The sequence below is a fragment of the Boleophthalmus pectinirostris genome, unplaced genomic scaffold (genome assembly GCF_026225935.1).
Source record: "Boleophthalmus pectinirostris isolate CB_2022bp ecotype Guang Dong unplaced genomic scaffold, ASM2622593v1 HiC_scaffold_22, whole genome shotgun sequence".
NCBI lineage: Eukaryota > Metazoa > Chordata > Actinopteri > Gobiiformes > Gobiidae > Boleophthalmus > Boleophthalmus pectinirostris.
Window position 1 is genome coordinate 34,022,123 of NW_026571190.1, and position 15,113 is coordinate 34,037,235.

At 38.7% G+C, this 15,113-nt stretch overlaps 1 protein-coding gene across 2 annotated transcripts; it reads right to left on the reverse strand.

The window, feature by feature from the left end:
- Positions 1-362: 362 nt before the first annotated feature.
- g3bp2a (G3BP stress granule assembly factor 2a) lies at positions 363-14,754 on the reverse strand. Of its 2 annotated transcripts, none has more exons than XM_020917741.2 (13): positions 14,552-14,754; positions 12,669-12,787; positions 12,484-12,565; positions 11,989-12,162; positions 11,242-11,332; positions 11,050-11,155; positions 8,696-8,876; positions 7,292-7,393; positions 7,104-7,206; positions 5,973-6,032; positions 5,763-5,891; positions 4,212-4,330; positions 363-3,787 (listed from the first exon to the last, which is right to left on the reverse strand). In XM_020917741.2, the coding sequence occupies exons 2-13, from the start codon at positions 12,761-12,763 to the stop codon at positions 3,509-3,511; spliced, it is 1,521 nt and encodes a 506-aa protein (XP_020773400.1). In that variant the 5' UTR covers positions 12,764-12,787; positions 14,552-14,754; the 3' UTR covers positions 363-3,508. The 2 variants fall into 2 exon arrangements, with proteins under 2 accessions (XP_020773400.1, XP_020773399.1); XM_020917740.2 differs by having other exon boundaries at positions 4,203-4,330.
- Positions 14,755-15,113: the final 359 nt, after the last annotated feature.

A 15,113-nucleotide genomic window follows, 5' to 3' on the forward strand; every position in this document is an offset into this window, starting at 1 on the left:
ATGAAAAATAAACTATATATGCTCAAATATTTTTTTTTTTTTTACCACTAGTACAATGTAAAGCACAGATTAAGCATGATGGCTCTTCTTCACCGCACTTTTCACTGTAATTACTGTTTAAAGTAGGACTCCAAGTGCCCACTGAAAATACAAATAGGGTAAAGGGCATTTTCCTTTCAGGATTCAAGGAGCAAAGGCTTTCAGTATTTGAGGCAACAGTCCTATTATACAGTAGTAAATTTCAAATCGAAATTCATTCAAAAAATATTTCTCGATAACAAGAGCTGTGCGTACAACTGTGACACTGCTAGACGGAGCAAATCTCTATTCGTATATGCCAAGACCAAATTATAACGTTTGAGTTGTTCTTTTTTTTTTTGTTTTTTTTTTTGGAAAGTCTCAAAAACAGAAAAGATTGTCCCAGTTGGTAATAGTGCAACACCACCAGACAAGGAAGACCTCATGAGTGTATTTGTCCAGAAAAAAATGCTACATCCACAAAACCATTTCAGTGCAAGACGACAAAGCTTTTCTTTTTTCCTTTCCAGCTGAGACTGAGGTCTTCCCTCCCTACCAAGTGGTAAACGTCAGTGGACTTATACTTTGGCAAACAAATTAAACTTGCCTAAAATAGTGGAAATAAACAAAACATAGCACAATGAACAGCATATATGAAAATACAGATTCATTAACCATTACAAAATTAATTGCCTTCTGCAGCTGGGACATTGGTTAGGTCCATGTCTTACAAACGTGGGCAGTTTACATCCTGGGATCGTTTTAACTAAAGGTGCACTGTGCAATTTTTCTGGCAGAGGGTCCGTCACCTGCCTCTCTCCATGGTGATTAGGGGTGTGCAAAAATATTGAAATATCACTATATCGTATCGTTTAATGTGATGATGCAGGATTGATATCGTGGGCTGCTGTATCGATATATCGCCAAGAGTATTTTTTTGGTATATTTTACTAAATTATTTTGTTACAGTGAAACAGTTTTGTTGCTTGTTTAGTGGAAGGAAATATATTCACTGTTTTGAGGATTAAAATGGGTGTGTTTCATATTATATTAGTGCTTTAACAAAGACTTTTAGTATCACAGCCATGATTTAGCCTTTATTTCGTATCAAATCGATTTGAAATATATCATATTGAATCGTAAGTGCGTGTCATATTGCAGCCTATGTATCGAGGTATGTATCGTATCGGTGACTTCTTAAAGATACCCAGCCCTTAGAGATGTAACGATATCCAAGTCTCATGATACGATATCGTCACGGTATGAACCTCACGGTACGATATTTGTTGCGATATCGTGGGAAAGCTCACAATTAGAGATGTTACAATATCCAAATCTCTTATGATATTTACGCAATATTTTTACAATATACATCTCACGGTAGGCTATTTGTGGTATTTTTTGGAGGCTAACAAAACTGTTATTATGCTACTTTTTCTTCTTAAAATGCCTTGACAAGACTTAAAAGTGCTTAGAACTGTTATTTCTTCTTGTAGTCTACACTGAAATGGAGCAAAGGATCATGGTCTATGTAGTTCCCTTTGTCTTTACCATAACTTAATTTAAGCAAAAAGGCTTGTAATTCAATATATTGTGATGGCCCACAATATTACTATGAGAACTCTGACGATACGATATCACGATACTTCAGTTATTGTTACATTCCTACCAGCCCTAATGGTGATGTGGCCTAGAATGTTCCACAGTATGTCATTACACTTATTTATCTCTATGGAGACGGCAGGCGACGCCACACTCACAGCAAGAATGCAAGTCAACAACAACAACCCATGTTACTGAGTAAATGCAAGCTGGATATTATGTTTAATGCCACACTGGGACATTCCAGGCCAAGCAACAACATCTCCATGGAGACAAGCAGGTAGCAACAGGCAGACCTTCCACCAGAAAAGTTACACGGTGCGTCTTTAAGAACTGCAATAGAATGAGTAAAGCATGGTTAAGATCAAGAACGTCGCAGCGTAAAGCGTTTTTTTTTTTTTTTTTTTTTTGAGTTTTTGCATCCAGATTAACTGAGCACGGCTGTGTGTCAAACCAAGGACCAAGCGATTGAAAGTCACGGTCTTTAATGTACCTTTTTGTGATTAATTCTGAACCCTCGTAACCATTTAACAGAACGCGAGGCACCTATAGTGTCTACAAAACCCAGAACAGACACGCACCATACAAAACAAATGTACAAAAATCACAGCAGATTCTCTTAGGTAGTAAAACAGTATGAAACATGAAATATGCACCTGAAAAGAAAGAATTTCTATCTTGTGAATACTGAGGATTATTCCATCTGCTCCCAGTAAGTTATAGTTCAATATTAGGAGGCGAGCCCAGAGCTGCAGAGCTGTAGACTCAAAAGGGTGAATAGAAGGCACCATCATGCTTTTATCAAGTTGACAAATGTAAAATTTACAAACAAATCAAAAGCGTAAACTATGAATTTGTTACTGTACATTTATTCTTTTTCTCTGCACTTGATGGAGGAATGACGAGAGGGAAGAGGCCGCTGTCCGTCCAATCGTCCATTTTGCTTTCTAGCTGGTCAGGAAAAAAGAAATTTTGGGAAAAAAAACTCAAAAAGCCACGGTCCTTACCACTACTTGTAATTGTACACTTTTGTTTCTACACAGTTCATTCCTCAAACATTTGGTGAAAGTCCAGAATCTGGGCTTTTATTCAGGTATAAACGAGGAAAAAATATGATGTTAATTTGCTTGTGATCTTGTCCATCCAGCAGAAATTGTAGAGTACTTTTGGGTCAAAGAGTGAAAAGTACATTGTCACAGCAGACAGGCTGTGAATGAGGCCTGCCCCAATGAGTCGTGAGTTTAGAGACGACTGCGTCCCTCCAGCTGCGTTCCAAACATGGATTTCAATGTAATACGACAAAAAGTACCCATTAGTGCATATTGATGAGTGCCTTATGCAAATTTCAAGCAGTGGTCTCTCATAAGGAAAAATGTAAAAGGCAAGATTTTCCCCGGATCTGCACAATTTTTGCATCTCGTTCTTTTTTCCGACAGAGGCCGGAAAACTACCATAGAAAATGTGCAATAGTGGGATTTTGTGAAGCAGCGCCCCAGTTAGACATAGGCATATAATCTCTGATCCAAATGATGGGCTGAATTATCAGACAAGTTTCAAACGAGTTTTATCAGTCCCTTCTAATGTGGCAGATTACTCCTGGTTGGTTTGCCTTGTTCACAAATTTACAAATTAAAAGTCTGTGAAATTCTTGAGATACCTGAAAAGGATGCTCAGCTCACAACTAAAGCAAAAAATGTGTTTGCTTATTTTGTTTCGTCTATTTGACAAACAATAGTGGACAGTCACATTCCAAAGCAAGGAGGGAACAAAAACGTAAACAAAAAACAGAAACAAATATACGTTTGTACATGAAGATTTCTTTTCGTTATTGAGAACGACTGAGGATGAAGAACACGGTACTACATCCGCACTGCAGGTGGCGCCGTTCCTAACGCCGCTGGGTGGCAAAGCGCCCGTCGCCCTGCCCCCCGGAGCCTCGGCCAGAGCCCATGCCGGGTTTAGGAGCCAGGCCTCCTCGAGGAGCCTGCCCCCTGCCCTCACGCTCCCTCATCATCCCGCTGCCCGCCACGCCCCGGGCAGCGCCAGGCCCACGCTCACTGCGCCGCATGTCCCTCCGGTCGTCACCGCCGCGCGTCTCACGCTCACGCACCGCCCTCGTCTTCTTCTCCTCCACATTCAGACGCACCTCGCCACGGAACATGATGGGCTGCAACAAGAACAAGGCCACGTTAGTCCAAAGAATAAAAAGAGATGAGGAAGATAGAGTGGAAAATAAAGCTTTTGTGAGAAGAAAAAAAGCAATGCGCTAGTGCAGGTCTTTATGATGTTACATGCATCATTTTTGTTTAATGAAATGGAATAAACCTAAAAATGTCTTTAACTTTACATCGATGTGTTTGGTAAAGGGTCAATGAAAAATTAAATGCTGAACAAAAAGATCTAAGTCTGGCAAGTCTGTGGTACAGATACATATTTTTTCCATCTTGGTTTTATTGATCTACTCTTTAAAAGTAAATCTAAATTTATCCATTAAAATGTTAAAGGGTGAAGGATGGATGGACAGATGAAGCACACAGCCACCACCAGATGAGTGAAATGGATAATGAAATGTTTATACATGCCCCGTCTACCTTGGCCCCCAGGATTCTTTGCACCGGTTCAGAGTCGTCGAAAACCACAAATCCAAAGTTGGGCAGTTTTCCACCCACGCCCTTCGTGTTGATCCGCAGTTCCACGACATTTCCAAATGCTGCAAAAGACGGTCATATATTAGAATTCAAAAAACAAAAACAAAAAAAACAGTCTTTATTATCTTTTATATGGTTATGAATATGGCTAAACTGCACTAGTGTCACATAATAGGGCCACCAGGGCATTAGACTCCAGCCCACTCTCTGCACGCGGCATGTCAGCCGTATTTTCAGTCTCTGTCTACAGGTGCGTGTGGACAGAAGCAAATTGTGTAAATGGCCCAACATGCAGCAAAATGAAATAAAATATGCTTCTTCTATATCCAAAATGAGGGGTCTCCAAACTTATACATATACAGAAAGATATTTGAAGTAGAAGGTGGTCACTACATTGAAATTACGACTATTCAAACAATTATTATTTTTTAGTTACACAATGCATTTATTCAGCATTTCTCTCTCTCAAAAGAAACACTTTGTTATAGATAAATTACTAAAAACTTTCAAATTAAAAATAAATATAGCTAAAAATATGTACCTTAGAACAGTTTTACAATGTATAAAACATAAAATGAATAAAATTTACTTTGAAAATGAAATCAGGCATAGAAAAACATAAATGTCTCCAAAATAAACTATATATACAGCTCTTCTCCATATTTAAAAAATAAAATTATTATACTTTCAATAATCTTTTTTTTTTAATAAATAATTTTATTTATTTATTTTTTTTAATAAAAAATTAACTTTGTTAAGCTTAAATCATTTCAACTCGATTATATGAGTTTGGAGAATGTTTCACACACTAATCAAAATTGCTATAAAAATTTTATTAATTGCACAGCCTTACACTGTAGCTTAAAAAAGCAAGTCTTAAAACACAGATTTGAGGGCTCTGTCACAATGCAGCAAGATGGTATTGAGGTAGAAGTACTTAAATTTGCTGCAAAAAGTACTGCCTATTATCAGTTGGGTTCATTCAACAGGACATTTGAGGGACAACAAAATAAGTAGCCTAATAATAAAATCTTTGAAAAAAAAAAAGTTTAGTTTTTTACTTCAATTTTTTGTACCAATAAGAGTACTGTTCCAAAATCTACAAGCAGAAGTACAAGTGATGCTTTAAAGGAGCACTATGTAACTTTTTCTTTTTCAAATTCTTGTCTCAATGGAGATGTTGTTGCTGGAATGTTTCACAGTATGGCATTAAACCTTTCTATCTTCACTGGGACTAAACTAGACAAAGTTACAGGTCAGATCTGTCGAGAGGCGACGGTCAGAATCCCTGTTTTTCTAGGTATTTTTGAGCAATAAAACCACCTGTAATTGAATAAATGTAAGGCTGAGATGTTTAATGTCACACTGTGGAACATTCTAGGCAGAGCAATGACATCTCGAAACAAGCAGGTGACAGGGCCCCCAACCAAAAAGTTACATAGTGCACCTTTAACAAGACCCATTCCTCATTAAACAGCTTTGGTGAGAACTTACTCATGAAAAAGTCCTTCAGTTCACTTTCATCGATGTCGTGTGGGAGATTTCCAACAAAAAGCTGGTGACTGTCGGGGTATCGCACCATTCGTCTGCTGTCCATGTCTCCAGCTTCCTCTCCTCGCCCACCTGTACAGCAGAACACACTTTAGTACAACACACAGGCGTTAGAAATAAACAAAGAATGACACATCAAGTAAAAGTGTCTACCTTTGTTTACAAAACTCAAATGTGGTTTTCCTGGTTGAGAGTCAGACGATGCAACACCATCTGAAAGTGAGATTTAGAAAGTATTATTAAAACGGCCCATATTGTGCCATTTCCTGATCTCTGTTTTAATGTTGTTCCTCATCAAAAACAAACCCTGCACCCTGAGTTTTTCTCTCAAACAGAAAACGCTCGCTTCCACCTTGTGATGTCTTGTGTTTTTAAACTCCATACACCTTCACTAGAATCATTTGGATAATTTCAGCCATGGTTTTGCCAATCTCTGGAGAACCAAGGCAAAAAAGTGGCTGAAAACTACCACTATTGAACATCATAAAGTGACAGTGTTGGGAAGGTTACTTTTAAAATGTATTCCCCTACAGATTACAGATTACATTAAAGTAAGTAACGTAATCTGAATACTTTGGATTACTTGGTTTGCTGTAGAGAAGAAAAGACCAGGATATCGTAACATAAGATGTTTTGTCTGCTAAAAGACAATAAAAAGCCCAGACTTTACTGAACCAAATTAAAAATATTATTCATAGAAGACGAGGAGACACGGTCCATGCAGCATGATTTAGTCCTGGGTTTAGTCCTGGGTTTAGTCCTGGGTTTAGTCCTGGGTTTAGTCCTGGGTTTAGTCCTGGGTTTAGTCCTGGGTTTAGTCCTGGGTTTAGTCCTGGGTTTAGTCCTGGGTTTAGTCCTGGGTTTAGTCCTGGTTTAGATCTAGAGGATGAGTGGAATTACCGAGAAAAAAGAAGGGAAAAAAAAAAAAAAAAAAAAAGGGATATAGCCAAAAATGTGAAAACAGGAAAATATCACCGTGTAATCCATTTATTTCAACAAAGTAACTGTAATCCAATTACCATTGACTGAAACAGTAACTGTAACTGAATACAGTTATTCATTATTAGTACTCTGATTACGTAACTCCGATACATGTAATCTGTTACTCCCCAACACTGTAAGCTGGAACAGAGCATTTTGAGCTTTGGAGATGCAGACAAACTAAAAGAGTTACTCAAATGTGTGTGAATCAAACAAAACAACTCCAGGTTTGTTTTTAAGAGCGTAACAACATTCTATCAACATATCAAGTGTCTGTTAATATGATCTCGTTTGCTGCGTTACCTGGCCTGGGACCACGAGAAGTGAAGGTTGGTCTGTCGCGGGTGCGCTGGTCTCTCGGCCGAAGAGGGGCAGACTGGCTCTCCTGTTTGGCTTCAAGTCGTGGCTACGTGGGAAAAGAAAATAAAGCTTAATTCATTCATGCATTATATGGTCAAACGGGCATTTTATAGGCAAAGTTATATTTTTACCTGTGAGCTCGGAGCTTTAACGACATGTGGGGAGATTCCAGGGGTGGTGACGGGTCCGGTGGGAGGCAAGTTCTTACTGGTAACTGAAGCCCAGGAGAAAGCCTAGAACATGTACAAGAATCATGTATGAGACATCTTAAATGAACACAGTGTACTCTGAAAGTGAAGATTTTACAGAGCAGTGAGGCGTATGGAGATGAATATAGAGATAGGTCTGTCATTTTGAAGCACGATATATTGTTATTGCTCATTGCAATATTTCTCTGTAATACTGAAAGTACTTTATGGCACTGACACAAAGCAGGACAATCCCAGTAAACCCATTTAAAATATAATACAGCATCATTAAAAAAAAAGGCCAGAGCTACTTCTTCTCAAAACTCATAGTAATAGTCTCCGCACTATAGCAAAAAAAAAAAAATTCTACACATGATAAATATGCCCATCAACAGGTAGGATTCATAGAAAAAGAAAAAACTCAATTCTGTCAACTGGACAAAATTATTTGAGTGAAGATGTTTCTTAGCTCATCCAAGCTGTTTCTTCAGGAATGGGGGGCTTAGACGTCATTTATCTCCTATTTACAACTCTTTCCTCAGACCTAAATTACAACAGGGAAAACAAAAGTGATATCTTGATTCTTGAATGCTCAGAGGCGTGAAAGGACCCATCAACACCTGAACGATTCAGTCAATAAAACTCAGGCACAGACAGCATTTAGAAAGGTCTATTGAATTGCACTAATAGACAGAAAGGGTAAACAAGTAGGTGTGTTAATTTCAGTTTCAGTGTGACCAGAACTGAAGAAGTTGTCCGATGAGCTGCAAAATGGTTTCACTCTAAAAAAAATCTTTGTCCATTTGACAGAATTCGGTAACACTTTATAATGACTACACATTATTTAGCCTTAATAAAGCATGAACAAAGACTTAATTAATAATGAACAAAGACTTAATAATGATTCATGCTTAGTAAATGCTTAATAAAGCATAATTAGTCTTCACTTTAGAAAAGCTCTCAAAAAGACTTAACTAACAGATAACAGCTGCCTGAATGATCATTGCATTGCATTATTAGTAAATCATTCTCTCATAGCTTACTAATCATTAATAAATGCTCAAATGGTTAGTCCATGAGTAATTAAGTATGAAATAATTATGAGTAACTATGTACAGCACAGGCAAATTAAGTGCAAGTGCTAATTAAGGTAGTAATTAAGTAGTTACTAAGTGTGAATCATTATTAATTAAGTCTTGTTCATTATTAATTAAGGCTAAATAAGGTGTAGTTATTATAAAGTGTTACCCAGAATTTAATTTTTTCTTTGCAACACAATAAATATTAAGGCCTGAAAGTTGTTATTCCTGTTTTCATACATGTATATTAAAGGATAAGAGGTCTTACTTTGGGTGGTTCCTGGGTGTGTGGGGGAGACTCCACGGGGGCTGGTGATGGAGCCTTCTCTTCCAGCTCATCCAAAACCTTCTCGTCGGTTTCAACTTTCGTTTCTTCAGCTTTGGGCTCTGGTTCGGGCTCTGGCTCAGGTTCTGCTGTTGGCTCTTCCATGGGCTCCTCCACACCATTACTGCAGATGCAAAATAAATGTGAGTTCAACATGGAATACACAGAAGAAACCAAGTATTACTATATTTCTAGATTTGTATCTTACTTGTACATAAACATTTATATAATTATGCCTTATTTATTTATTTGGAACCCAGTTAGCCTCCACAAAGGGGTAGCTAGTCAAATGTTAGACTTTATACTTAGCTTTCATAACACTAAACACTTAAATAATAAATACAATTAATTCATGTTCCTAACAGCATTAAACTCACTCCAGTCATCATCCATACAGTTCATTCATACATTCTTACATATTTTGAATGTATTATAACTTTTTTTTTGCTCTTTGTTATTATATTTATTGTGTTGTGTGAGCTTCTGTGTCCAAATAGCTAGTTCCAAATCTAATTTCTAGTTTTTCCACCTAAGACAACTGGACAAAATTAAGCCCATTTTGTCAGCAGAACATTTCAAAGCTGTCATACATGCATTTGTGACCAGATTGGATTATTGTAATGAACTTTATGTTGTGGTCAGCCAAAATGCACTTTGCTGTTTGCAAAGGGTCCAAAACTCAGAGGCTCGACTTTTATCTGGAACCCAGAAACACGAGAGCATCATTTTTGGTGTTGCTCTATGTTTTTGTGTTTTGTTTTTATGTTGATTATTGTATTTTGTTAAATGTTATATTCTGTTGTCTTTAATGAAAAAAACAAAAAAACAACACAAGAGTATCCCACCTATTTTAGCCTCTCTCCACGGTTCCCAGTGTGTTTTACAGTCGAATTCAAAATTCTTTTATTTACTTTTAAGTGTTTGCACGGCCTCGCTGACCTGATCCACCCTTACGCCCCCTCCCGCACTCTCAGGTCACAAGACCAGCTCCAGCTCGCCGGTCCAAAGACTAAACCTGAGCTTCATGGGGACTGTGCGTTTTTGTTGCTGCCCCAGTTGCCATTAGAGATTAGACACGTGGAGTCTGTATAAAAAAAGTTTCAAAAGGAGCACTTCCAGACCTCCAGAGGATAATACACAGTAGCTAGATCAGTACGGAGTCCGTACCCGTTTTTAAATCACTCCTAAAAACGCACCTGTTTTCACTTTCTTTTAACGAGTGAGACGCACATTTCTTGTTGTGGAGTTATCTTATCGTTTTGCGTTTTTCAGTCGTTGTATTGTGACTTTGACTGTGATTGTCCTTGTCTATCCTGTCTTTCTATACAGCACTTTGGCCAGCTGTAAAGTTTTTGAAGTTTCCTATAAGTAAAGTTGATATGGTAAATAATTTCCTTGTGGATCAATAGGTCATATTTATACAAACTTTAAAAGGTGAACTTTAACTTTTCTGGAAGAGGGTCTGCCACTAACTTGTTTCCATGGAGATATTATTGCTTTGCCCGAAAGGTTTCACAGTATGACATTATTAAAGTGATCTACGTTGCATTTATTCACTTAGACTTGTTTTACTGCTCAAAGATACAGTGAGTGAGTGCATCTCTCCAAAGTTCTCAAAATTCAATTCAAAATTCACAAAAGTTTATTGTCAATTCTTCATACGAAAGATCCGTAGAATCAAAATTGTGTTTCTCACTCTCAAGCATATAAATAAATAATAATAAATGGAAAAGACCAAGTTTTCTTTGGGGAGATGCATATTGCTAGCTTCCTGAGAGCCTGGCGTTTAGATATCTGACCTGTAATTTCGTCCGGAGGCATTGTGGGCTCGTCTCCATGGAAATAGGTAAAGTTTAATGCCATACTGTAGAACATTCTAGAGCAGGAATCTCCAACCTGTAGCTCAGGAGCAACCAATAGCTCTGCACCCTATTCCAAGTAGCTCACCAAGGGATTTCTGAATTATACCATTGCTCTGAATAACTCAAATTTGATTAATTAAATACCTATTTCCATTGTGAATGTATCATTTTGATGCCTAATTTTATGCACTGATAACTGGATCAGGTTATGTTTTATTGGAATCTAACTGTACCTCATCGACGGCTTGTTATGGCTCTTATCTCTACTAAATTTCTGACGACTGCTAAAATTAGTAGCTCTCTGGCATTTTTATTTTGCAAAAAGTAGCTCACAGGAGGAAAAATGTTGGAGACCCTGTTCTAGACAAAGCAATAACATTTCCATGAAGAAAAGCAAGTCGCAGACCCTCCAAGCTGAAGGTGTTTTCTGCTTACGTGACGGGGTGAGGTTCATAGTAGGTGCTGCTGTTTGGACTCTCCTGAAGGGGCTCAGGGGAAGGCTGTCTCTCCTCCGGCTCCTCTTCAACCTCCTCCTCAGATTCTAATGAACACAAGTGAAAAATATTTGTTAAAAATACTTGTATGTGTTGTTTTCACCGTGTCATAAAAATGAAAGCAGATCCATACCTTCATCAAGCTCAGCCTCGGAGTCTCCAAACACTTCATCCTCATACCGGAAAATGTCATTGTGGACGTAGAACTTGTTTGCCACCGAACCCTTAAAGAAAAACACAGCATTACTAACTTCGTACAACTATAAACTTTATTTTGTGGAATAAAACACAACGTTATATACTTGGCAGCTGACATCATTAACATTCTCTGGGGCACTGCGCTTTATTTTAACATAATCTGACCATAAAGAACTGACTTGGCTGGAACTACAGCAGCTGAACTGATCTGTGCACTCAAACAAGTCTCTCACGCATAAAATAAAAATTTGTCACAAGCTGGCAAACCTCAGCCAACAGTTTTTCAGTTAGTCACTCTCACATTTTGTTGGAACCACCTAAATGTAACGACTGACCACAGGCTCCTGAAAATGTGTTTAAATCCATTTTGATCTATTGAATTTCTCCTTTTGCCCTAGATTCTAGCTGGACGACTGAGGGATTTTACACACATCTTAAAACAATTTTGCATTTTCTTCAGTTTACACATAATTTTTTTTACTTTTTTAACAATGTTTGCAATGTGTGTATCGTGTCACTATGGTAACTCCTAGTCATTCCACCATTAAAGATAAATGTAGAACACCCCCAGCGTGAAGTCACTGTAAAGTAGCAACAGAACTGACCTTTCCTTTGACTGGATTATAAAATCATAAAGATTTATAAATAGACTTATGCGGCACGTTACGTTGACATCCCTCACCTCTGGAGCCAGGACAAACGTCTGCATGAACTTCCTCATGGGCTGACCGTTGTTGGACAGCTCCCCGAGCACCTGCACCACGACGCCATCGCTCAGAGTGGCGTGAGCGTCCACATGCCTGATTTTTGTGTGGCATTCACTGAACTGCAGGGACATCACCTTCTTGTGGATTTCCTACAGTGAAAAACAGAAAATTATTGTTTGTTGCCATCATAGACTGTATAAAGCAGTGGACTAAGGGAGTGTGTGTCAACCATTGCGTTCAAGTCCAGTCAAATGAAGCTTACTGGACTTAATACGAACATTTTAAGACTAAACTGAGTTACAGAGAGAGGGACAATATTTTTTTTTTCAATAGAAAGTCAACTGAAGCCGAAGTCTATGCCCCTTCTCACTTCCTACTGCAACACAGCAACTAGCAGGTTATCTGTGTTTATTTATTCTATTGGAATTACAGTGTATTTCCTGAATAAATTAACTTTGTGTGAAACTTACAGCTTGTCCATAAACTGCTTCAGCCAATTTTCCACTGGGATCCAGGCCTCCATGAACATAGGAAGAATTACGTCCATAAAATCTAAACAGGAAGATAAAAATTGATAGAAATAACAGATAACGGTGAGCAGCAGAGCCATTATGTTATCATAAATGTGCTGCATTTATGAGAGTATGATTCTTACCTGTGCAGGAAATCAGGCGCCTTGTTTAACAGTGTGTAATACTGCCTCACAAACTCCCGCCCTACAAGCAGGGGACTTGGCTTCTCCATCACCATTTCTTTGGTAAACAATATTAAGTGCTGTAAATAGAACACAAAATAAATAAACAAACTGTAAAAAGAAGTTCAAAAAAGGTATATTAGCTATATTATGCAAAATTGACTCTTTAAGTGATGATAGAAAATGTTTTGGATGAGGTAACAGCGCAAGGTTTTTTTGTTTCATCCACACACGTTTGAGTAACCCTTTATTATTAGGTTGTTTACGTCTCCAAAGCTCAAAATATTCAGTTCCACTTTGCGATTTCATGAAGTGGTACTTTTCAAGTTAACAGCTACCGTTCACCTTTAGTTTGGTAGAGACTGGCAATTCCAAAGCTGAAATGACCTGAATTATTCTAGTACAGGTGTATGTTTTCTGTTCAGAAGAAGAGCTCAGCCTAAATTTGTGCGTTGAACATGTGTGAATAAAACGAAACACAACTCCAGGAACGTTTCTGTTGAGAAAACAACATCATAACAGCTCCAAAAATAGCAGAATATGGGCTTTAAAGGCACAATGACATAACATGAACCAAAGTGGCCACTTGTAAAGCTTGAGTTGATCTGGCATGAGCACAGTTGCTACAAGCCAAGAGTAGACACAAACCAGACTCCTACACACCATCCATCTGTTAAACATGACTGAAATACATCTTATTTACCACTTAAATGGATTGCTATGGCCTTGTGCTCTACACCAGATGCGGAGCACTTTCTTTGTGTCCTAACAAGACCTGTTTGGGGTCCAGCCAACAAGCCATCATTCAACTACGCCACAGCCTGCCATGCATCCCACAGGACAAAGGGAAAGCGAAAACAATACGAACCCGAGCAACAAATAGTACAAGAAACAACGCTAATTAACGACAAAAGTTAACCACACGTTGTTATTTATGGCATAATGTTCGCGTTTAGAAGTATCAAAAGGCTTCCTGTGTGTTAGAAGGCCTGTCTAATGCTAACAACATAAGGACAACATGAGCAGTGTGTTTATTGGCGCTGTATGACATGATAGATTGCATTAGTTTCACAGTTTGCATGAGCGTATGTGGTCAAAACAGCTCGAGTTCGTACAGTTAAACCCTGCTGACTTCTCGTATTGTTGTGAGGGCATTGCAAAGCTAGTTTAATATACCGGTGTGGCCTCCTTCCGCGACACACAAGAAAGCACAGCCCATTTTTCACTGTGGCTAACCTCACTGTTAGCCACCTTAGCTCGACTTGTGGCGTCGTAGTTTTAGTAAAGCCGGCTGTCATTTTCTACGCCAATTCCTCTGCGCCAAATCGACCCGTGTTCACGAAAGCACGGGGCAATAACATGCTCGAAACGTGAGGCGAAATAGCTGTCCTGTGACGGTTAAGAGGAATAAATAATCTTTTCATTGATTCAGCGGTGGTGCGGTGTAAACACAAGAGGCATGAACTGTCGCAGCTCGCGTCAAAGTGCATTTCGGTCGATTAAAAACGAAACTCTGAGTGAAATAAAACAACGCAATTTAAGAAAAAGGCTTCGCAACGTCATTCACCTCGATCTGCAAACAAATACGTGACAGGAGTTAAGTTTTATGCGGCTAAAACCAAACAAAGAGCTGTAATGTGGCGTATCGATTGCGACTATTTAAACGAATGGAGCGTTTAGGAGCGTAAATGTAAACATGACAGCTCAAGGTGACTTTTCTAACACTGACAGCTGAATTGTCGTGTTTTTGATGAGACAATGCGGCTAACATTAGCACAGAGCTACAATCCCGTTTCATTTTTAGCCGTTAGCTCCTTTAAAGCGGAAGGCTAACTTTAACTTACCTTGTGAAGGACCTATCTACGTAGACAGATGAGTTTATAATAAATAGCTGCTGTTGGGATGTGATCTGCCTGAATTTAAATACAACCCGGGTACGAAAGGTGATATTTTCCACACTACTCTTTATAACTGTGCTGTAAACCAGAGATTGGAGGTTGTGTGGTCGCTCCGGCTTATTGTTTTACCCCTGCTATCCACACAGGGAACCCCCTACACGGCGCGCGGGCCAATCCGCGGCGAACACTGCGCACAGAAAGTAGTGCGTCACCCAGAGCCCGCCCCCTTGCATCCAAATGTGGAAGTAACACAAATATCACAGAAAGTAGAGAGAAAAAAAAAAACAAAAACCTAAATAATATAATGTTCAGTGCAAGCCCTTCGTGTATCTGTGGGTGAATATTTAATACAGATGAGGGCAGATAAAATTAATATTGTTTAAATACACATGATTTTGGTTGCAGAAATGATCAGGTTTGACATCTGTGAATTTGCTTCTGGATATTAGTGTGACCAGACGTCCCTATTTACCCGTGACAGTCCCAGTTTTGAGTCCTGTGTCCCCTG

What these genes read in the sequence shown, in the direction of transcription:
- g3bp2a (XM_020917740.2), bottom strand. Translation starts at nt 12,763, where the DNA reads ATGGTGATGGAGAAGCCAAGTCCCCTGCTTGTAGGGCGGGAGTTTGTG. An exon ending in CGTTTGTCCTGGCTCCAGAG is followed by an intron (nt 11,333 to 11,988) that starts GTGAGGGATGTC and finishes TTTTTCTTTAAG; the next exon opens with GGTTCGGTGGCAAACAAGTT. An exon ending in TTAAAGCTCCGAGCTCACAG is followed by an intron (nt 7,207 to 7,291) that starts GTAAAAATATAA and finishes TTTCCCACGTAG; the next exon opens with CCACGACTTGAAGCCAAACA.